This window comes from Sarcophilus harrisii, chromosome 4, assembly GCF_902635505.1.
Source record: "Sarcophilus harrisii chromosome 4, mSarHar1.11, whole genome shotgun sequence".
NCBI lineage: Eukaryota > Metazoa > Chordata > Mammalia > Dasyuromorphia > Dasyuridae > Sarcophilus > Sarcophilus harrisii.
The window spans coordinates 163,466,557-163,490,132 of NC_045429.1; the positions used below are offsets into that span (position 1 = coordinate 163,466,557).

Below are 23,576 nucleotides of genomic sequence, written 5' to 3' on the forward strand. Positions count from 1 at the left end.
GATCAGAAGCCAAAATGTAAAGGATCTAAACTTGAGAAAAAGAAGAGGAAATGGAAATAAGGAATGTAGAAAGGCTTTTGAGGAGTTTTGCTATAGTGTATAGGGCAATAGCTTGAGAGAATAGCAGAGTAAAGTGATTTTTTTAAAGGATAGCAAAGTCTAATCATGTTTGTTAACATCAATGAATTACCCTAACAGAAAATCAAGATTAGAATTCATGCATTCACTTGAAGAGTAAATATCTCCAGGAGATAGTATGACAGAGTCCCCAAGAACAACCAAGAATGACAAGGGTGCAAGGGAGAAAGGATAACCAGATTTTAATAGTGAAAAGTGGTCAAAATAAGGACAGCAGATATGATCAGCCCTCATACTTTGGTACATATTTTAACTCCAGTAACAGGATACCATTTCTACTTTTGGTTGCTTCTTTCATAAATTAATATTTCTAAATTTGAGGCAAAGTCAAAAATAGATAAAATAAATTTCTAAAAGAGACACACATACAGAAACATAAAAATGTAATAGAGTAAGGAACCAAAATTTTAAATGTTAGAAGCACTTAAAAACATCATAGGATCATAAATAGTTGGAAGAGACCTAATCTAAGTCCCTTCATTTGCAGCTAAGAAAACTGAAGCCCAGGGAAGTTAAGCATCTTTTACAAGGTTACATAAGTAGTTAATTATGAGAAACTGGTTTTGAACCCATGACCTTTGATTGTAGAGCTTGTACTCTTTCCATTGGTTCTCTCTCTCTCTCTCTCTCTCTCTCTCTCTCTCTCTCTCTCTCTTTCTCTCTTTCTCTCCTTCCCTCCCTCCTTCCCTTTCTCTCTCTGTCTCTGTCTCTGTCTCTCTCTCTCCCCTCCCCATTCCCTTTGAGGGTAATATGGCCATTCCCATGACTCTCTTCTCTGTCTCTCTTTTTTCTCTGTTTCTCTATCTCTCTGTCTCTCTTTTTCTGTTTCTGTTTCTTTCTGTGTGTCTCTGTGTCTCTCTCTTCTTAACTTTATTACTGTAAATTGTGTCATTTTAATCTTATTTATCAGAGTCAACTACACACAAGGCAATGGAACAATGTCATATCTGAGGTTCATTACTTTTCAGAAATTTAATGTTATGCAGTAACTAAATGAGTAAACTTTAAGGAAGTTAAGCAATGCAAATCAAGAATGAGGGGAAGAAAAACAGAAAAGGGGAAAGGAAAGCCCAATTTAGTTTCAATTCAAATTAACCAGATAGTGTTCAGATAATCTCAACATCATTTAGAAATAACTTTCCTAACTTTTGCCATGTCAATTAGAATTAAATATCTACATTATTTATCTGTAAAGAGCCACAGACAGTGAGGGAACTCTGGATGAGGTATAAGACCCTTCAGCTCAGAGAACCTGCTAACAATGTCTGGTTCATCATCCCATCTCCCCTAAGGGCTCTTGGCCTTCCTCAGAAGTCAGGGGGGCGATGACAACCTGTATTGTGATTGAAGCAGAATGATACCCCAGGTGGAAGAGTGATACCAGGTGGCAAACTACATACAACAGCAAGTTGTTTATGCAGTCCCATATGTGCAGTATTTACTTAGTGCTTGCACAGTATTGCTTTGGTTATATAAGGGTATGAAGGTATATATAGGGGAAAGACCTTGGAATAAACAGACTCTATGTTTCCACTATCTTCAGGAGTCCTGCCTCATCACTTCTCCACTAAGATGTTATATTTTAACCACCCTAGCATGTGGGCTCTAGAAAGCATGGTATGTTTTGTCACCTCAACTTGAGAGCTCTAGAAAGTAGGACACAATATTTATCAATTTATTTATTCACTTATTCATTATTTTGTCTCTCTCTCTTTACCTACCTACCTCTCTATCTAGAAAATATTTTAAATTAAGGAATTTAATTCCCTATTAAGGACTAGGGGAGAAACTAGGCTGACATACATTTGTATCAAATTACAAGCAAGACAAAATTTATCTTACATGTTCACATACATATTCATTAGGTTCATTTCCACAAGTCACAGCCAAAAAGAATCAGGTTTCCTAAGATGACTATCATACTCAGAAATAAACAAAAAAGTAGGAAAATTTTTCAGTGTTTTAACATCTTTAATGGAGTCTTTCCTAAAAAGAAATCCACAACTTGTTTTCATTTAATTTTTACTTGGAAAAGTAGAATATCTTGAAATTTCCATAATATATGAGATAGTACAAAGCATATCATTCTCAGTGACTTGATAGCATGTTTTTTTGCACAGAAGCTTAATAATGTTTTATATCCTTATTGTCATAGTAAACAAATTATGTGCAGAATTTTTGTCTATTTTATTTTGAATTTAAGAAAATTTAAGAAATTTTTATAACATAATAGAATAGGAACAAAAAAAGATGGTAGTTCTGTGGTTGAAGAGGAAAAAGGAACACAAAAAGAAAAGAAGTTTTATGATATTAAAGCCATTATCTGTAAGAGTGATTTTTTAAAAACCAGTTTAGAAATGAATCAATAAAGATTTTATTATGTACCTACTATGTTCTAAGGACTGTGTTAAGGACTGGATATACAAATGCAAAAATGAGATAGTTCCTGAGGCCAAAGAGCTTGTCTTCTCTTGAGAGATGTAGCATGTCCTTATATAAATAATTACAAAATTTATACAAAATGAATATAAAGTAATATGGAGGTTGGAGGGTGGCTAACAACTGGAGGAATTGGGAGAGGACTGTGGAATGGGGTGGCACTTGAAGTGAGTTCTAAAATGATTTGGGGGTGATAGGAAAGAAAGGTAAAGAGAGAAAGATTAAAGGCACAGGAGACAGCCTTGCAAAGGTGACAATATGCTTTTATTATTCAGTCTTTAAAACAATAGGGAAAAAATATCAAGTGGAGCTGATATTGAATGGGCTGGAGAAAATGAAAGGGAGATGGAGACTGGCCACCAGGGAGAGAGAGTGAAGGAAAGGGAAAGGAAGGGGAGAAAGTCACAGAGACAGACAGAAATAGAGAGACAAAGAAAAAGACTAGTTAGATACATCACAGATAAATTTTTAAAAAACAAAGAATCTTGGGCAAGGTTTTTGAAAAAATGTGAATAGTGTGAATAAGTGATTTTTCTACTTCATTTCAAATATTAACCCAAGAAAGGATATAGAATGGAAAATGCTATGAAGTAAGAGGAAAAAAAGAACCAAGAGAACCCAGAACAAAAAAACAGAAGCAGATACCAAATGAGTAGAGACAGGAACTTATGGGAAGTTATGAAACCTTGTGATATTACTTAGCAAATGAATTTTGACCAAATGTTGTTTATTAGGACTGAAATTGGAGAGTTGTATCATATGTAGAGTAGCAAAATTTTTACATATTAATAATTCCTTAATCATAGGTTTTTCCACTCCTTGATAATAAGTTCCATTCAAATGAATTTTAATTTCTTCTGCCTTAAGCTTTTACTATATTTAGTAAACATATCTATTCTTGAACAGTGACCTCTGAAGACTTTCTCAGTGACAATCAGTTTAACTGCTGGAAACCAAAGGTAAAAGAAAACATAAATCAGTGGGTTCATGACTGAGTTATAATAAGCAAACCTAACTAAAATTACATAAATATATTTTGGGGTGATGAACCCTAAGAAAGAATCAATTATTGTTTCAATAAAAGAGGGAAGCCATCAAATTACAAATGCAATCACAACAAAACCCAGTGTTTTTTTTCTGCTTTTTTCTCCCTCTTGGAGAATCTGACTTTATAACTCTCTGAGGATAAAGATTCCGCTTTACTATTTATATTTTCAATCTTTCTAGCCTGTTTAGTTACTAGAAAAATCTCATAGTAAAAAATGACCATAACCATAGTGGGAGTGAAGAATAACAGAAAGTTTGTCAATATCTAAATTTGGCACTATCCAGGTTAGGACACTTATTAATTCCTCCAGTCCATCATCGTTGGCAGCAATACAAAAAAGTAAAAGGATGTAAGTAATGGTAATAGTAAGTAGCCATGAGTATGGTAATGAAGACCAAGCAAACATTTAGAGGGAACTTCATTAGGTAGACAAGAGAATTAGTGATAGCCATGTACCTCTCAATGGAGATGAAACACAAATGAAAAATAGAAGAATAATAAGATGATCTATCAAACTAAGAGTGTAATTTACAGTAACTCTTCCCAAAGTACCAACAACTCTTCAATAACCTTACCATGCTGAAGTGCATCACAGTTGCTCCCACCAAAAACCAGCCTAAGCCAAGGAGGCAATGATAAAATTGTTTGGATAGTGCAGATGCTTGAAGTGAAGGATTGAAATCATGATCAAAAGATTTCCCAAGATAGCTAGCCCAACTCCAGAGCCATGGATGGCAGCAATTAATCTAAAGGTTTTTTTGCTTCTTAATTCCTGCATTGCTAGGTAGTGGTTGACTCTGGGTCTTGGATAGTAGAGAATCTGAATGCAGGACCCATTGATGTTTTCATAGTACAGCTATACAGCTGTAGGCTGGGGCTCATTGCTGCTGCTGATAATCATTCTCTCTGAACATGGAAGAATTTTCATTAGCTTATGTATTTTTGGTGTTGTTGACATCTCTAATTTTCTCCTTAAAGTAAAAGATGCATTGAATTAATGCCTTAAGAAATCTATCAATTACTATCTTTAATTGATATTACATCTTTCCATTGATACTATGAACTACCAATTCTTTTATACATATTCAGAAGATACTCATCTAACTTGGAAACACTTTTGCAACTGATCTTCAAGGCAATTCAATAAACAGACTCAGAAAATCTACTAAAGATTTCTATGAACATGTATAAACACCTTAGCTACTTATCTAAGAAAATTTCCCTATGATCCTTTACTTCTTTACTTCTGAGAAAGTTCTCTTTGTCAAGCAGTGAGATGTGATGTGATTACCCAAATCAAAGTTCAGCTTTTATTACAGGGTCCTTTCCCACGGTATCAATTAACAGTTAATATCGAAGGCACTCTATAAGCATTAGGAAGTCAGCCAAAGAAATCCTATCCCCTCAGAACTGGCCAAGATTGATTCCCTACAGTATGAGGTGTGAACTGAGGAAAGAAACTTTTTTTCTCCAATCATTATCAGAGGAAAAAAAAACTGCTGCTTAATCAATAGGAAATCTCTTATCTATTCAATTTTGCAACATATTTACTTCTATTCACATGTATTTTGTTTCATGTATTTTGTTATTTGATGGGGAATGACATGTATATATATGTGTGTATATATATATTTATATATATGTGTGTGTGTGTACATTTAAATAATAATGATGAGCATTTACATGTCACTTTCAGGTTTGCTAAGAATTTTATACTTGCTATCTCAGTCCTCACAATACTATGAAATAGATGCTATACCTCTATTTTACAGATGGAGAAACTGAGACTGAGAGGTTAAATTACTTGCCCATGGTGACATACTTTGAAAGTGCATGAATGGCAGCAATTAATCTCAACTTTTTTTGCTTCTTAATTCCTGCATTGCTCACTGATCCACCTAGATGCTTTTTTATTAATTTTCCAAACAATAGAAAAATTCTATACAAATCTTTGGTCTCACAAAAATTTTCCACAAAGTCTATGGATTTATGAAGCATAAAATGAGCCCTGAAAATGAGAGAACCCTAACTCTTTTTTACTTAGGTCAGAGAGAAAAACTGTGGAATAGACACCTATATATATATATATATATGTGTATATATATATATATATTTACACCCACATACTCATATGTATATATCTATACACACATACATATGCTTACATGCATACATATATATAATACCCATCCATATTTATATATATACCCGTTTACATATACATAAATATGGATCTAAAACAATATTAATATGGCTGACATATAATGTAGATTTCTTTCTTGATTGAATCTCTAAGTTTGGTTTTGTCCAATATCAATGATTATGGTATTTGTATATAGCTCTTTCCTATGCCTACTAACTCTTCTACTTTAGTTCTATTCCTGAACTTGCCCTGCTATTATTTAGCTTCCACAGTAGAGAATAAAAGTTCTCTACAGTATGTATCAGACTGAATTTGAACTCGGGTCTTCCTGATTTAAAGTTTATGTCTTTTCTAATTTAGCAGCAAACATGAGAGTTGTGATCAGCACCATTCAGAAGCAACAGAAGGGAGTCTTACTTTCTTCTCTTATTTTTCCAGTTTAGTTTGTCTAAATCATGGAGTATATGCCCTTCCCCTATTTTTTTTCAAGGAATAGGACTATAGGTGATTGTATTTGTCTACAACTACGGGAAGATAAGGGGGAAAAATGATATGAATTCTAGGAGTTATCTAGTTGCCAATATCTTTGGTAATGATTGTTAGAGACTTTTCAGTTTAAGTCCCATAATGTACATAGATATGGCATGCTAAGTTCTGATTTGGCAAATAAAATTAAAAGTGATTTGATAGTGAAGAATCTAAACAGAGTGAAAGAACTGAGCTCGGTAGAGAACAGATTTAATATTTTAAGCATAGTGCATTTTCTCCTCTCAAATAATCTTATACCTGGGTAACAAGAGATTAATAAAAGCTGTTTAGGGAGATTTTCATTTGATCTTGGCAGAAGGGAAATGGGTATGGGCTACAAGTCTATTGATGGTCTGAGAGGATACTGTAGCTTTCTCATGACTATACCACAAATCAAAGTAGGTAATCTTTTGACTTATTTCTAGTTAGCCTTAATCACTGAATAGACATTGCCTCAGACAAATTGAGACTAGGAAAAGGCCTTAGCTTAAAAAGGCTAATGTCTCACATTGCATTCAGGGCCAACACCAGTGAACCTAATATATGTCTTGCCACAGGAATATTGTGACTCTAAAGGGACTTTGCACAGTCCTGTCTCACTTAAATCCAATTCACTTGCAAATCAAAATATTACTAAAAGCTTTAGGAATACACGTCCCATAATGCAGATATTACATTATTTTGCTATCTTACTATGAAGACAAGGGAGATAAAAACGCATGTTCAGAAGAAGAAAGCACAGTCAAAATTCTTTCCTCCAAAGCCTGAAAGAAAAATATGAACTGGTCTCAGACCATGGAAGACCTCAAAAAGTATTTTAAAAATCAAATAAGAGGGGTAGAGTAAAAATTGGGAAGACAAATGAGAGTGATGCAAGAAAATCATGAAAAACAAACAACAGCTCGGGAAAGGAGACATAAAAATACTGAAGAAAATAACATCTTAAAAAACAAATTAGACAAAATGTTAAAGGAATTACAAAAAAACCAACAAGGAGAATGCCTTATAAAGAATTGGCCAAATGGACAAAGAGGAACAAACATTTACTCAAGAAAAATTTCTTAAAAGGAGAACTAGTCAAAAACTATGTATGACTTGGCTATTCTAAGGTATAGAATGATCCAAGACAACTCTAGATGAGAAATGCTTTCTACACAGAGAAAGAGCTAATGGTATCTGAATACAGATTAAGCCTACATTTTTTTAAAGCTCAACTAGTTTTTCTTTTAGTAGAGATAATATTAATTATTGCCAACAAGCATCAAAGTCAGAAGGGCAAAGACAGCTTCCTTCAATCTCCATCTCAAAATATGAATGTTTTGATTAAATAGGAAAAGCTCTAATGAAGTATTAAAAAGACTATTTTATAGTCAGTTCTTTTCAGGAATAAAATGGATCTAGGATTAGGTTTTCTACATAAAATGTATTTATCATTTAAGGTTCATTAATTAGGGGCAGACCTAAATACCAACAGGTTCTAGAGAATTTCTTCTCTTGAGGACTTCTGTTGAAAGGAATAATGTTTTATGTGGAAAAGAGGGGTGCATTACTTTTAATACATGTTAAAATATATGTTAAATCCAATATGCATAAACATATTTATCAATTCTCTTGCTGCACAAGAAAAATCAGATAAAAAAGGAAAGAAAATGATTAAAAAAACAAAATGCAAGTGAAGAACATCAAATAGAGTGAGAATATTATGTTGTGATCCACATTCAGTTCCCACAGTCCTCTCTCTGGGTGTAGATGGCTCTCTTCATCACAAGATCACTGGAGCTGGCATCAATCATCTCATTGTTGGAAAGAGTCACATTCATCAGAATTGATCATTGTATAATATTGATGTTGCTGTGTACAATGATCTTCTGGTTCTGCTTATTTCACTTAGCATCAGTTCATGTAAGTCTCTTCAGGCCTCTCTAAAATCCTCCTCCTGATCGTTTCTTTTTGAACAATAATATTCCATAATATTCATATACCATAACTTATTCAGCCATTCTCCAACTGATGGGAATCCACTCAGTTTTCAGTTTCTTGCCACTATGAAACTTGCCACTACCACAAACATTTTAAGAATACTTATTTTTTTTTCTTGAGGGATTTTTAAAAAATTTATGTTTTCTTTTACAGCATGACTATTAGGAAAATGTTTTGCATGACTGTATATGTATAACCTACATCAAATTGCTTTCTTCTCAATGAGGATCTTGTGAAAAGGATCTTGTGAAAGATGGGATTTGAGATGAGTCTTGAAGGAATTAAAAAGTCTAATGTTGGAAAGAGAGTATTCCATATGTGAAAAACAGTCACAAGTAAAAAGGTCCAGCCAAGAGATGGAGTGTCATGGGTAAGAAATAACAAGAAAACCAGCATCATTAGATTATACAAGTGAGGACATGAAGGTAAAATATCTGGAGTAAAAAGGTATGAAAGTTCCAGATTACAAAAAGCTTAAAGCTCAAACAGAGGATTGTATACTTGATACTGGAGATAATAAAGAACCATTGCTTTGTATTACTGTGGTCAAATCTGTGGTTTAAAAATCACTTTAGCAGCATAGTGGAGAATAGATTGGAGTGGAGAGAGACTTGATATAGGGAAATCACTCAAACAATAGTAATAATCCAAAAGTGAAGTGAAGAAAACTTCATAAAAGTGACAGCTGTGTGTGTTGAGAAAGTGATATATATAAACACACACACACACATACACACATACACACACACACACACACACACACACACACATATATGAGGTTGTGAAGATACAAAGATAGAAAGCATACTGTCACATGAGTGAACAAACCAGCATCTCAGGCTGGGAGCTATGCTTATTAGAAAGATGGTAATGCCTTTTATAGTAACAGGAATATTTGGAGGTAGGGAGTGGTTGAAGGATAATAGGCACATATTTTTGGATACAGTGACTTTAAGATGCTTATAAGATACAATACTATTAGATGTAGAACTATATTCTATATATTCTATAGGAATAGAAAGTGTCTAGAGATGATTATTAAACTGAGGGGAACTGAAAAAAAAATCATTACATGAGATAATTCAAAAGTCTCCCTAGAGGACTTAATCTGCATTCTATGAACTATTTAATCTAACATATTTTGTTAAATATTTTCATAAAATTAGTTTTTATCTACAGGTAGCTAGGTGGCACAGTGGATATAGCACTAGGCTATATAGGATATTGTGAAGTCCAGATTAGCACCCTGGATGCCTTAGAATCAGCTGGAGTCAGGATAAGCAAAAGTCCTTGGTCTTTATTCTTGGTCTTTGGGGTAGAAGTGAAGGGAATGGACACAAGCTCTTCACAACCTCCCTTCTCCTTGTCCACTGCCAAAGTGACTCTGGCTTGTCTTACTCCACCCCCTAATCCCTCCTACAATTCTCTGTATACACCAAAAGATCGAGCCAACACAGAATAGTGGGAAGGGCCATTTTTCAAGCATATGGTAATAGAGTATTGTCCAATAAGTAATTAGCCTTAAGTGCTTGGTTATCTGATTCCAGTGCACCTACTCAGAGTTTCATCCCTTTGCAGGATATAGCACATGGAGTAAATTTATATTTATATCTAGTATTAGAGACACACAATTCCTGCCAAGTCACCTAATGATCTTCTAGTGTTTTTGTTGAGAAGATCTAATCAGTTAATATTTTTAAGGCACTTAATTCATTATCTGGCATATAGTAAACATTTAATAAGAATATCCTTCCTACTTCCTCTCTTCCTTTCTTCATCACTTCCTCCCTTCCTTCCCCCTTCTTTCCCTCCCTTCCTCTCTTCCTCCCTTCTCCATTTCTCCCTTCCTCCCTTCCTTCCTTCTTTATCTCTCTGCTTTATTCTCTCAAGCTACAATGTTGGAAGATGTTGGTAACTTCTTTCCCCCTTCCAATGAGATATTGCTATTTAGAGAGAGAACTTGTATTCTTCTCTCCTCTGGGGCCATGAAAGATCCAGTCTGTACACACAAAATATTCCCTAAATATTATTATAAATGTAATATAAAATATAGGGACAACTTGCTATTTTCTTACTGAATTAAAAATAAATTGTAAAATGTGATATATAACAATATAATCTATTTAATATCATGATTTTTTTGATTCCTCAAATAGAATGTAAGCTATTGAAGAGCAAAGGCTACTCTTCATTTCTCCAGTAACTAGCACTGTGTACTATCCTTGGGATATTATAAGTTTTAATGGGACAAAACTCTGGAGAAATATACTTGAGGCAAACATTCTTACAACAAGGTGTTTAACTCTGTGGAATTGATAAGACAATGATTATCTAGTTTAGCATGGGGATTAATAGTTCTCTAGTTCAGTATGATTGATCTAATCTTACAGCAAATAATAGTTCTCTATTGATATAATGATTGGCTTATACTTAGTATGATGAATGGATTTTATTGTAACAGGGTATTTAAGAAGTCAGAGTCAGACCTAGAAGAGAACTCAAGAGACTTGAGAGCCTCTCCTTCAGTTCTCCGCTGAGACCAAGGCCCATCTGAACGTCCTCTAGAAAGTTAGCCCAGCCCCAGGTGAAGGAGATAATAAAGACTTTGGACTTTATTCCTGACTATTTTTGTAGTGGTTATTCTGCTGAAACCAAGGCCCATTTGGAGGACCTCCAGAAAGCTAGCCCAGAATGTTTCAATAAGTAGACGTGTTTTAAACATAATTATTCATGAATTGATCTGTCATTATATAATTTCCCTCTGGTATCTGTTCATATAATGATTGCAGTGTGTATTATTACCAATATTCATTCATATTTTCCATGATTTCATGATTATATTTCTGAAGTCCAGGATGTTTGAATGAAAATCATGCTAACCCTATTGTTGGAGAGTACTTCGCTTGAAGAAATGTTTTCAAAGCAATACATGGTTGTTGCAAGAGATGAGTCCACTCTCCAGACATTGGAGCTGTCTGATGACAGCTAAGTGACAAAGTGTATAGAATTCTGGATGTGGAATTTGGAAGGCTTGAGTTCAAAACCTTCCTTAGCTGTGTGACTCTGGACCAGTCATTTAACCTCACTAAACCTCAGTTTTCTCATCTTTAGAATGAGGGACTTAGATTTGATGGCCTCAAAGTCTCTTCCAACACCAAATCTATCATCATCCATATCCTATTTTAATTTCATTGTTTTACTCCATTTCCCCTGTACCTGACTTTAGTGAGACTATATATAGTCTGCATAATTATATTGGGCTTTCTCTTTATCAAAAATATGGATTGTCTCAGGTTTCTCAATAGAAGCTGGAGAGAATAAGAAATAGCATACCTCACAGATGCACCCATTACTCATTATAACTTCATTGAACTAGATGATCTCTTTTAAGGCAAATAAATGTCAGTTAGAAATGTGTTGTGACAAATTAAAATGTAAAATCTTTCTCTATCCACTATCTATTCCAAATGGGGTATATAATGAATCTATACCTCTTTTATATAACCAAATAAGTACAAAGGAGACTGAAGCTATTTTCTGATAATTTACTAAACTATACTCATATATTGACAACAACAGGTGACAAACCTTCCAATTTACTAAACTATACTCATATATTGACCAACAACAAGTGACAAACCTAAACCACAGACAAGCCTTTTTATTAAAAAAAAAAAAAAATCTGTGCTCTAGTGGAAGCCCAGGTCTATAAGCCGTAGCATCTGGTTTCCACCAGGGAGACCCAAAAGTGATTCAAGACAAATTATTCAATTATAAAGAAGAAATAGTTTATTTAACATTTTAATATTCATTTTACAAAAACCATAACACAAAGAGAATTATTTTTCTAACAGGTTTGCTATGCATTGAAATACACAAAAATTATTAAAACATTTCATCATTTTTCCTTTACAGCTCTAATTTAGTTCCTAAAGATTTACAATTTGTTGTACTTTTTACTCCAAAAGAAAGGAAACTACATTCCATAAATTTGATGAGTATACATTAAATAGTAACAAAAAGTTATTATTATTTACATATTCTTGTACATATCTTGTTCATCAAGTGAGAGAAGAAGAGATGAGAGGAAAGAGAAGAAAGGAAATAAGCTGTATTGGACAACTGGCCAATACCAGTTTGGTCCTCACTGGGGTAGCTTCTTTTTCTACTAACAGATATTTTTGTTTGTCCTTCATTTTTAAAAAAGACCATGATATCATGAAGGAAATGCCATGACATGCAAATGAATTGGCTTTAAGTGAGGGAGGTCTATGCAATGTCATCATGTAATCCAAAAAGTATAACATATAGTTGCCCCATATTTGATAACATGTGGTGGGCAATAGCATTATATACCACCCCTATCCACAGGTCAAAATTGGAGGAATTCATCTGGGATGACTTTTTTCTTTGAAACTGGAAGCCATACTTGCTTTTTGGGGGAATAGAGTGGAGAGGGATAGTTACTGGAGGGATAATTACTCTGCCTTTTGCAACCAATTAACTAAGAATACCAATGTACAGATGGAGATAGAGACAGAGACAAACAGACAGACAGAAAGACAAGTGGGGAGGGAGAGAGAGAGAGAGAGAGAGAGAGAGAGAGAGAGAGAGAGAGAGAGAGAGAGAGACAGAGAAAGAGAGGGAGAAAGGGGCTAGGGAGGATAGAGAGAAATTAAAAAAAAAGAGTGACAATAATTACAAGCTAAAATGGGAGTAGCTAGATAGTACAGTGGATGGAATACTGGTTCCAAATTCAAAAATCTGGTCTCAGACACAACTATGTGTGTGACTCTGGGCAAGTCTTCTAACCTTGTAATAATAATAAATGTTCCCCTGGGTTGTTGTGAAAAACAAATGAGAAAAAATTTGTAAAGCACTTTGCATAATACCTGTTATGTAGAATATATAAATAGTTGATATTATTGATGAAGTAATTGCATAAAAATAATGATAAAGTGCACTGATACTTCTAAAAACATGTAAATTTGATTAGGTAGTTCTCTCGTTGATTAGGATATAAAGAAAGCCAAGGACTTTGAGGGCAGAAAACCATTGTGATTGTATGAATTCCTTTCACACAGAGAAAATTTGATTATTGGCTGCAGGAGAGATTGATCTCTCCCTTTCATTTCTTTAAAAAAATAAAAGAAAAAGATAAAATAAACCACAAAATTATATAATCCAGAATAGAAATGAAAACATCAGTGTTACTGATTCAAATGAATACAATTGTTAACTACAGAACAGAAAATTATTCCAATTTTTTACATGTGAAAAAAATTTTTAAATCTTTAAAAGGAAGAAAAGATAGAGATGTTCTTGGAAAAAAGCATGAGACAATATATGTGGCTTACCTATTATAAGTAAAAGGATAATAGAGGGAAGGCTTTAGATAAGATTATAAAATATTGATTATACTTTTTGGTACAAGGGAAGAATAATGAACAAAAGCAAATGTCAAATAAGAAAAGACAGGAGTGCAACTTTGAAGATAGCTTGAAGACAGGACTACTCACACGTAATTTGTCATGATAAAATTTTTTAAACACGAATCCTGAAATTGGAATTTAGATTGAGTGAAAAAACATACTTTCATCTCATAATATTTCACCTGTTCCATTTTTAACTTTGTTCTTGAATCGAAAACCTTAATTTTTTTCAGAAAACAAATTTACTGTTGAAGAGTGACCTCTGAAGACTTTCCCAGTGACAATCCATTTGATTGCTCTTCGAAACCAAGGATAAAAGAAAGCATAAATCAGAGGATTCATGGCTGAGTTATAATAGGTAAACCAAATGAAAATTTCATACATATATGCTGGAGTGATGAACCCTACAAATGCATCAATTATTGAATCAATAAAATATGGGAACCATGAAATCAGAAATGCAATCATTGCAATGCCCAAGGTTTTAGCTGCTTTTCTCTCCCTCTTGGACACTCTGGCTTTGTAACTCTCTGAGGATGACTCAGTTTGGTTGCTCATACTTTCAATCTTTCTAGCCTGTTGTTTAGCTACTAGAAAAATCTTACAATAAAGAATGACCATAACCAGAGTGGGAATAAAGAACAACAGAAAGTCTACCAGTACCCAGTCTTGATTCATAGCAATCTGACAACCTCCCACACAGGTGAGAGCACTTACTAATTCTTCTAGTCCATCATCATTGGCACCTGTGTAAAAAAGTGAAAAACTAAATGTAATAGCAAGGAACCAAGAGAACAGGATGCAGATGGCTGAAATTGACAGAGTGAATTTGGTTGGATAGACAAGAGGGTCAGTCACAGCAATGTATCTATCAATGGAGATGAAGCACAAGTGAAAAATAGAACAATAACAAAATGAACCATCAAAAGATGAGTGAAATTTACAGTAACTCTCCCCAAAGTACCAACAACTCTCCACAGACCTCACCATGCTGAAGGGCATCACAGTGGCTCCCACCAAAAAGTCAGCACAAGCCAAGGAGGCAATGAGAAAATTGGCTGGAGAGTGCAGCTGTTTGAAGTGAAGAATTGAAATCATGACCAGAAGATTTCCCAAGACAGCCAGCACAATCCCAGAGCCAAGAGCCAGGTAGAGGATAACTCGGAGTCCAGGGGAGTAAGAGACTTTAATGCAAGACCCATTGATGTTCTCATAGCAGAGGTGTAAAGCTGAAGTTTGGGAACCATTGCTACTGCTTATCATTCTTCTCTTTCAATGTATCTTTGACTTTCTTAGTAATCACAGAAAAAAATTATTATTGATATTTTCAATAATCCTAAAAAAAGATAAATGTATATATGTGCAAAGTTCAATACTATCTTTCATATATTATGGCCCATTTCACTGAGATAATATTTGTAAGACACTTAACACATTGCATGGCACAGTAGGCATTATATACATGTTTAATCCTTTCTCCCTCTCCTATAAACAATGAAGCCCTAATTCTCAGTCATACTCAGTATATATCCATTTAATTCAGTAGGATGCTTCCCCTAATCTAAAAACTTCTAGGTAAATACCTTTGAATAAGTCTCCTAAGGATCAGCATCAAAACAGTCACTGCTTATCTACTTGGCAATATTTTCCTGTCATTCTCTGATTCTTTACCTCTGTCAAACTCCTCTGAAAAGTTCAGTGACATACTAAAGGATTTCTCACTTCAAGGGTCACCTTTTATTTGTCCTTCTTAATGTTGTCAATTCTGAGTTAATGCCCAAAGTACTCCAACCTTTTGGGACCTCAACCAGAGAAGTGGCAGAAAACCTGTAAGATAACAATCCCTATGGCATTAGGTGTGAATTAGGGGAAGAAACTTTTTTTTCTAATAACCATTAGTAAGAAATTTATTCTTCTACACTACTGTTTACTCTCTTGGAACATAAATCTTCTATTTAATTTTGTCACATTTGCACATTTTCTATTTGTTTCTTGTTGTTCTATGTGTTTTGTTTGTGTTGTATGTTCTATGATTTATCTATGTTCTATATTTTTTGATGGTTGAAATAATTCAGAATGTACTGCTATCTTGTGTGTGTTCATGTGTGTATTTATATATGTATACATATGAAGTGCAGGTATATACATACTGCTATACACATATAGCTGTATGTGTGCATGTTTGTGCATATAATTATGAAAGCTGAAAATTTAACTGTCTCTTAAGAGACTGCCTATATTTATATATACACATATATGAATATACGTGTATACACATATGTACCTATATTTCAAAGTTTCTCCTGCTCATTAAATGATTTCTAGTTTTTTTAGGTATTAGCTCACACTTTAGAGAGCTTATCTCCTTAATAACATTTTAGATATTTTTTCATTGCTAGCTGCTCCACAGATTGCAAATGTACTAGTAATTTTTTCTTTCATAATTCAAGTCTTTTTAGCTTTCATATGCCTAAATAGATTTTGGATTCATTGAAAGAATCTTAGAGAACTGTTGGTCATTTCCATATGATAATAAAACATCAGAGAAGGATTTTATTGAAAACTCTGAATATATATTATATTTACATATATGGCATATATATACATATATTTCATCAATGTGAGAAACTTCCACTCAAGACATATCTTTATATAAAGTAAATTGGCAGCTACTATATAACTTGTAGTCTTAACAGAATTCCTGGGGGAAGAATTGGAGAAGATACTGAGAGGTTAAAAGACTTTTTTTCAGGAACCAGTATGTGGCAGAACTCAAGTCTTCATAATTGCAAAGCAAGCCTTCCTTTTACTATTCAATTCTGCCCATCCACATATAATTGTCACAAAAGTATTTGGGCAATTTTAAACTTTAATAGCTTAAGACAACACTAAGACTTTATTAGCTTAAAATTGCAATAAAACTATATATACAAATTATACATACACATGTCCATTTATACACACATAAAACATCTATATTGAATGTATGCATGCATATAATATGCACGTATAACTTGTACACATACACATATTTATACATATACTTGTGTGCATTATATAGATAATAGCAGAATAAGATGTTAGAATTAAGTAATACCTTGAAATCCAAATCAACAGTTGACCTTGGTGAGTTTCTGTGTGGCATAAAGAATTCCAGAACTTGTCTATAAAATGTGAAACAAACTCTAATAATATTTCACAGTGCTGTCTGCCTTTAAATTGTATTCTCTCATGATAGATCTATTCAATAACTGCAATTGGTTGAGGTTGGGGTGGATTGTACCTATTTATTCTTATTTGTCCTTCATTTTTGAAGAGAATCAATGACATCAAGGGATGATGTCTTGATTCATGGGTGAATTGGATTAAATGAATCATATTTGCAGAGTCAGCAGCCTTTATTCTCTCTTTCAGAGTTATCCAAGTCCGGTGGCAGGACAAAAGTCAGACTGGCAATTACCTGGAATATATCTTGATGCCTTCAGTACCTACCAAACTCTAAGCACTCCACAGCACCTGCTTCACTTGCCTTCATATCCATTGGAACAAGTTGTTTTCATGCTCCCATTGCATAGGGCTGGGGAGTAAGTATGGGGAGTCTTTACATGCTTGAGGTGGACATACTAACTTATCTAGGGGTTTGAGAACTATCAATAATCCTCAGTTTGATTAGTCTCTTTGCCAAGACAATTTCACCCAGATTTGGCTGCTGTGCATGCTACTGCTTCTTAGAACTACAGGTGAGAATTGAGTGGCAGGTGGAAATCGAAGGTGCATGAGAAGCCCTGAAAAGGGCTTGTTCCAGACATTCTATTCTTGTGACACCCCATATTGTACCTACCTGTCATTTCATCGCTGTGAGGAACTGATGGTATGGAAACTCCTTCCACTAATGACAGCTGATATCTCTTTTAGAATCCTTGCAAGCTGGCTGCAGACATTGAGCAGGCATGCAACTTGCCCTTTTTCAGAGAGGTGAGAGAATATCACAAGACCCCAAGTCAAGATTCTGACAAGACCAAACCTCTCTCTGTATTAATTATAAATAAGGAGATTGTGCTACTCTAGGTATGCAGTAACTTATTAGGAATAGGAAGATAGCCCCTGTTTGTGTGGATAAAATTCTGGGCCTGGAGTCAGGAAGATTAATTTTCCTGAATTCAAATCTGACCTCAGATATTTCCTAGCTATATGACTTTGGACAGGTCACTTAACCCTGTTTGCTTCAGTTCCTCACTTGTCAAATGAGCTGAAGAAATGAATGGCAAACCACTCCAGTATCTTTGCCAGGAAAGCTTCAAATGGAATTATAAAGAGTCAGATATGAGTGAAATGCCTGTAACAATAAGTCCTGATTAAAATGAGCAAGTTTCTAACAAATACAGATCTTTCTCAGATTCACTAGAAGGAAAGTCAACTGTTCTTCATAGCTGTATCACTGTGGGTGCATCTAGAATGGCATAGCCCAAACTGACTGGGAAGTTAGGAGTGCCTCTGAGGATATAATATTGAATTATATCTCATTTTCCTTTGTTCTAATGCCCAGTAGAAGCATGAATTGTCCTGTTCAGCCTATTTTTATTTCAAATACCAAGCAATGACATTGGAGTGGTGTATCCAGGCTACTGGAGCCACTCTGGACTTTTAGTCAGACCTTTTCAGGTCCCTCCCAGCCTCGGCAATATTCTAACCCTTATCATCTCTTGCCTGGATCATTGTAATAGGCTCCAAATTGCTCTTCCTGACTCAAGACTTTCCTTTCTCTAATTAATATTCCTTTTAGCTACTAAATTGATTTTCCTAAAGCACAGGGCTGACCATGTCATTTCCTAATTGCCATTGCTTCTGAAGATAAATAGCAACACTGAGTTTGTATTTTAAATCCTATTTACAACCTGACTCCAAGTTACCTTTCAAGCATAATATTCTGTGGTTTAACCAAAAGAGCTAGTTTGTTGTTCTGTTACACTGTTTATTATATATCTCCTGTCTCTTTGCCTTTGCATTAGCTGTCCTCCATGCTTAAAGGCAATCTTTCCTTACCTCTGTCTCTAAGAATGTCCTACTTTCCTTTCAAAGTTAAGTATCACTATCAACATAAAGATTTTCCTAATGGCCCTCAGCTGTGAAGATTCTCCCCTCCAAATTACCTTGTAGTTATTTGTCATTTGCTTTTTTATGTGCATGTTGTGTCTCTTGAGATAATATAACCTTCCTGAGTGCAAAGACTCTTTCATTTCATCTTTGTATCAATGGTACATTGAATTATTACCTAGAAAGTGGTTTTTAATAAATCCTTGTGGGTTGATGACAATCTTAGTCTTTATCATCATCATACTTCTAAAATCCTTTGGAAGGGGAAGGGGAAGATTATGGAATAGTATTGCTCAATTAAGACAGCAAAAAGCAGGGGAGGGAATAAATTTACAGAAAGTTTTACAAGTGGCTTAGCTTAGCCAGATCATTCTAAGAGTATTAACAAATGAACTGAGAAGGGTGCAAAAAAGAAACACAAGAAAAGAGATGTCAAGATTTAGACAGGCTTCTAAGTGCAGAGCCACCATATTTGTCTTTTAACATCACAATCTTTGATTGGATTTTTTTTGATAAGGATATTTTAAAAAGGCAATTAAAGAAATGAAAGATGGGAAGAGCATTCAGATTAAACTAGCTATTAAGCCAGGAAATTATTGCTGGGTGACCATAATGTCTAGGGTTTGGAAGACTTAAAATAAATCAGACCCCATTACTTAAAAATGAGATCCAGAAAAAATCAATAACTTCTGATTTTTTTTGGTTGGGTTTGTTTTCTTGGCATGATCAGTAGTATGAGGAAAAAACAAAAAGAAATGAAAAATAAATCCCTCTTTCCACATTATGCACTGTGAAGGGGAAATCGCCATTATGAAGGGGGGAAAAGAAAAAAATATCAGTGTATGAGGACAAAAGCTAGAAATCTCTCCATTCAGAAGGACCATATTTTAGATCTCAACAATCTGATTCATGTACATGTGAGATATTTTCAGTATATAGTGAATTTCCTTCTGCAAGGTGGTAATAATGAGCTGTAGCAGAACAATGAGTATCAGGACCACAGGAAAGATCATGACACTTCCTGGACTATCAACAATTTTTGATAATACAGAGGGATCTTAGCCACTTAGTACAGTGGCTAAGAAGAATTAGATTCTTGCATTTGGTCTGTCCAAGATAGCACTTGATACCAACACTTTCCCCATATAACTACTCACTCAGAATTCCCTCTCTAACCTACAAACACCAACCAGAGACCCTTGTCAGAAGAATAATACAAATATTTACCCACTTGGAGATCTCTAAGGAAAAGCTGCCCCATTCTTTCATGGGAGCTAAATAAGAACTTTCCCACACAGTTGTCCAGAGATGGGTTTCTTCCAACTAAGTATAAATCATTATAGTTATCTAGTAAAATTTCACTTTCCTCAATCTTCTCACAGGATTGCTCCTAGTTTACTCAAGCCCTTTTGGGGAAGAAGTTGTATAAATCATCCCCCAGAAAAGGAAATGGCCAAGCAGGACAGCCCTGAGCTATTTTTCTAAGTTGTATAGAGGTTGTGCAAGGACCTGGAGACCAAGGCAACCCTGCACTAGAGAAGAATAAGGAAAGAGTGGAGAAGGTGAGCTAGAACCGTGTCCAAAGAAGAGTCATTTTTAACGAGCAAGTTCTCCTAGAGAGTGGATCAGAGAATTCACTGTACCAGAGATCTCTTCTTATAGTGTGATTGATTTGTAACAGACATGGCTTCTGGGAGAAGGTACTTGATATTATAAGTCAGGAGATAATGTGATGCAGCTGTTGATTAGGAAGTATATTCTGAATTGAGAGAGTCCCATTTTTTCTAGTGAAGGACTGGTTTAGTCACGAAGTGGATGCTTCTACTGACACATAAAACTCACTTTGGCAGATACCTAGGGTTAAGTACTTTTATCTTTTTTACAAAAGAGATACAAGGGGAAAAGAAATCAACAAATGCAAGAAGATTTGATGGAAAAGAATTGATGATCATAATTATGAATGTGAATAAGATCAATTTGTCTATGAGAAGGAAAAGGAAAACAACTTACATAGAAATCAGAATCCAATATGTTGTTTGGAAGAAACATATTTGAAGCAGAAAGATTCATACAGAATTAAATTAATGAGTTAGAATAAAATTGTTTATGCTGCAGGTGAACTAAAAAAAAGTGTGAGGTAGTTATCTTTGATTTTCATGATCTTCATGCGCGCACACACACACATACACACACACAAACACACACACACACACACACATATATATATATATATACATGTGCATCTATATTTATTCATGTGTACACAAGTCTACCTCTATCTCTCTATCTGTCTTCACATGATTATTGTCCTTTGTTCTCAAAGAGGAACAACATTATATCACTACATTAGAATCAAGTTACATTGTGTCCCAGTGTAGCTGATCAGATCAGTAAGAGCTCAGAATGCACTACCCAGGCTGGGTACAAATAGTCCATGTGAACATTTGGGGTGGATTATTTCAATTTTCACATCTCACATTTCTTTTGAACTAATTCATTCTGTTTTGCCCACAGTGCATAACACCTTTTCTGATAAGAGCACATTATGCTGAGATGTCCTGTGCCGATGTCTCCCATATTACCTAAGTAATTCAAATATTCTTAAAGGAGATTTTGAGTATCTTTGTATTACTTTCTCTGACCACCATGTGAGTGCTTGCCCTTTGTGAGTTCTCTCTAAAATAGTCTTTTTGTCAAGAATATGTTTGGTATTCAAATAACAGAGTCAATCCAACAGAACTGTGTGTTCTCTATGGAAAAGTTAGAATTCTTGGCAGTTTAGTTCAAGAAAGGACTTGTGTCTGCTATCTAATTCTGCCAAGTGATCCCCAGAATCTTCCTTAAGATAATTCAAAAGACAGTAATTCAGTTTCCTGGACATGATGCTAGTATATTCTTCAGATTTCACAGGCAGACAAACATGTACTTTCTAGAAATATATACATTAATAATGTGGTTAACGCATGCATTGCCAGAACCAGTTCAATGTTTGGGAGGGTCTAAAGAAAATATTGGACTCATGGTCTACAGAGTCATTGTGCTGACCTCATTGTAAATCCAAAGATACCAAATGACAGAGCCCTTGTTATGAAAAGTTAAAAAGGATGAGTTTCTTCAAACTCTCTTCTATTCATTCTAATATAAAGCAAATTAAATAGTCAGGTATAAAATTCAAGGTACTTTGTTTTTGTTGTAACTGAATACTGCAGTTGAAAATCAAAAGGAATTTCCATTCTGACACCCTATCTTCCTATTCAGTCACTTATTTATAAAATGTTTATTTGTACCATGAGTCTTTATACCACAAGCATTTCAGGTAAGCCCAGACCTCTTCCCCTATGTATTCACATTTGAACTATTCCTATTAACAAAGAAAAACGGTTAAGTAACAACACAGCCAAAACAATATTTCATTTAATATATCTAGATTCACTGGATGCTAACATGAAGGATCCACTTCCAAAGAGGCATCAGAAAATGTCCAACATATCTAAACAAGATTTAGTTTTAATGTATCTTTGAGTTCATGCCATATAATTTTCATATTATATGTGGAAAAAAGCCCTGAGACTCATAAAGGTTAAATTTTGTCATATAGGTATTAAGTTGGGCTTCTGGACATTTGAATTAATGTGTGACATTTTAATGAAGGGAGAATGGAGTGAATGTTGTGCATATCAGTGTTATAGGAGGAGATAGACATGCTTCAGAATATGAAATAATGTATTACCAGGAAATGTTGTAATTTGAGTACATGGCTATTAGCCAGATATCAGTGGCCCCAATAAAGTGCTTTTTTTAAAAAATATTTTTTAAAATTTATTTACAAAGCATATGTATGAGTAATTTTTCCAGCACTGACCCTTGCAAAACCTTTTGTTCCAAATTTTCTCCACCTTCCCCCCACCTCCTCTCCTAGGTGGCAGGTAGTCCAATATATGTTACATATGTTGAAATACATGTTAACTCCAATATATATTTACATATTTATGCAGTTATCTTACTGTGCAAGGAAAATCAGACCAAGAAGCAAGGAAAAGAAAAACTGAGAAAGAAAACAAAATGCAAGCAAATAATAACAGAGTGAGAATGCTATGTTGTGTTCCATATTCTGTTCCCACGGTTCTCTCTCTAGGTATAGATGGCTCTCTTCATCATTGAACAGGTGTAACCGGTGTAAATCCTCTCCTAATAAAATGCTTCAAAAAAAATCTTAACTCTTTATATTACTTCTGGCCAAAGAAAGTCAAGATGCGGGAAGGACTGGGGAGCAACATAATGATTGAATGGCCCAGAAAATAAGCATTTTGGATTTTCTTTTCATGAAAAAGAGATATAAGCTAAGCACTTTACCTCCAATAAAAATGCAGTGGACTTCTCCACATTAGTGTTATCAGCCAGGAAATCAACCCAACAGAGTAGAGTATAATCAATTTGAAAGGTAGAAACATTATTTTGGAAATGACTTCTTAGTAATCTGGAACTGCTCTCCAGATAGTGGAGCCATTAGAAAGCTGGATGTGAACCATGGAAGACTTGATTTCAAACCCTGCCTTAGACTCTGGATACCTCACTTAATCTCTCTGATTAACAAATCATAACACAAAGAGACTCATATCTTCTAACATGTCTGATCGACATTGAAATACACAAAGCATGTTAAAACATATATTATTGTATGAATTCCTTTCACAAGAAGATAGTTTTATAACTGAATATAGATAAGATTGATAATACACTTTCCTAAAAAAAAAAGAAAGAGAAAGAAAAAACA

General features: G+C 34.5%; 1 protein-coding gene and 1 pseudogene across 1 annotated transcript; both read right to left on the minus strand.

Annotated features, from left to right (window-relative positions):
- Positions 1–3,413: 3,413 nt before the first annotated feature.
- Positions 3,414–4,583, minus strand: LOC100932541 (annotated as a pseudogene).
- Positions 4,584–13,927: 9,344 nt separating this feature from the next.
- LOC116423590 (trace amine-associated receptor 9-like) lies at positions 13,928–14,971 on the minus strand. The gene has a single exon (XM_031968590.1). The coding sequence runs from the start codon at positions 14,969–14,971 to the stop codon at positions 13,928–13,930; it is 1,044 nt and encodes a 347-aa protein (XP_031824450.1).
- Between the last annotated feature and the right edge of the window lie 8,605 nt (positions 14,972–23,576).

Bases quoted from the DNA above. Each gene is read 5' to 3' on its own strand.
- LOC116423590 (XM_031968590.1), bottom strand. From the start codon at position 14,971: ATGATAAGCAGTAGCAATGGTTCCCAAACTTCAGCTTTACACCTCTGC.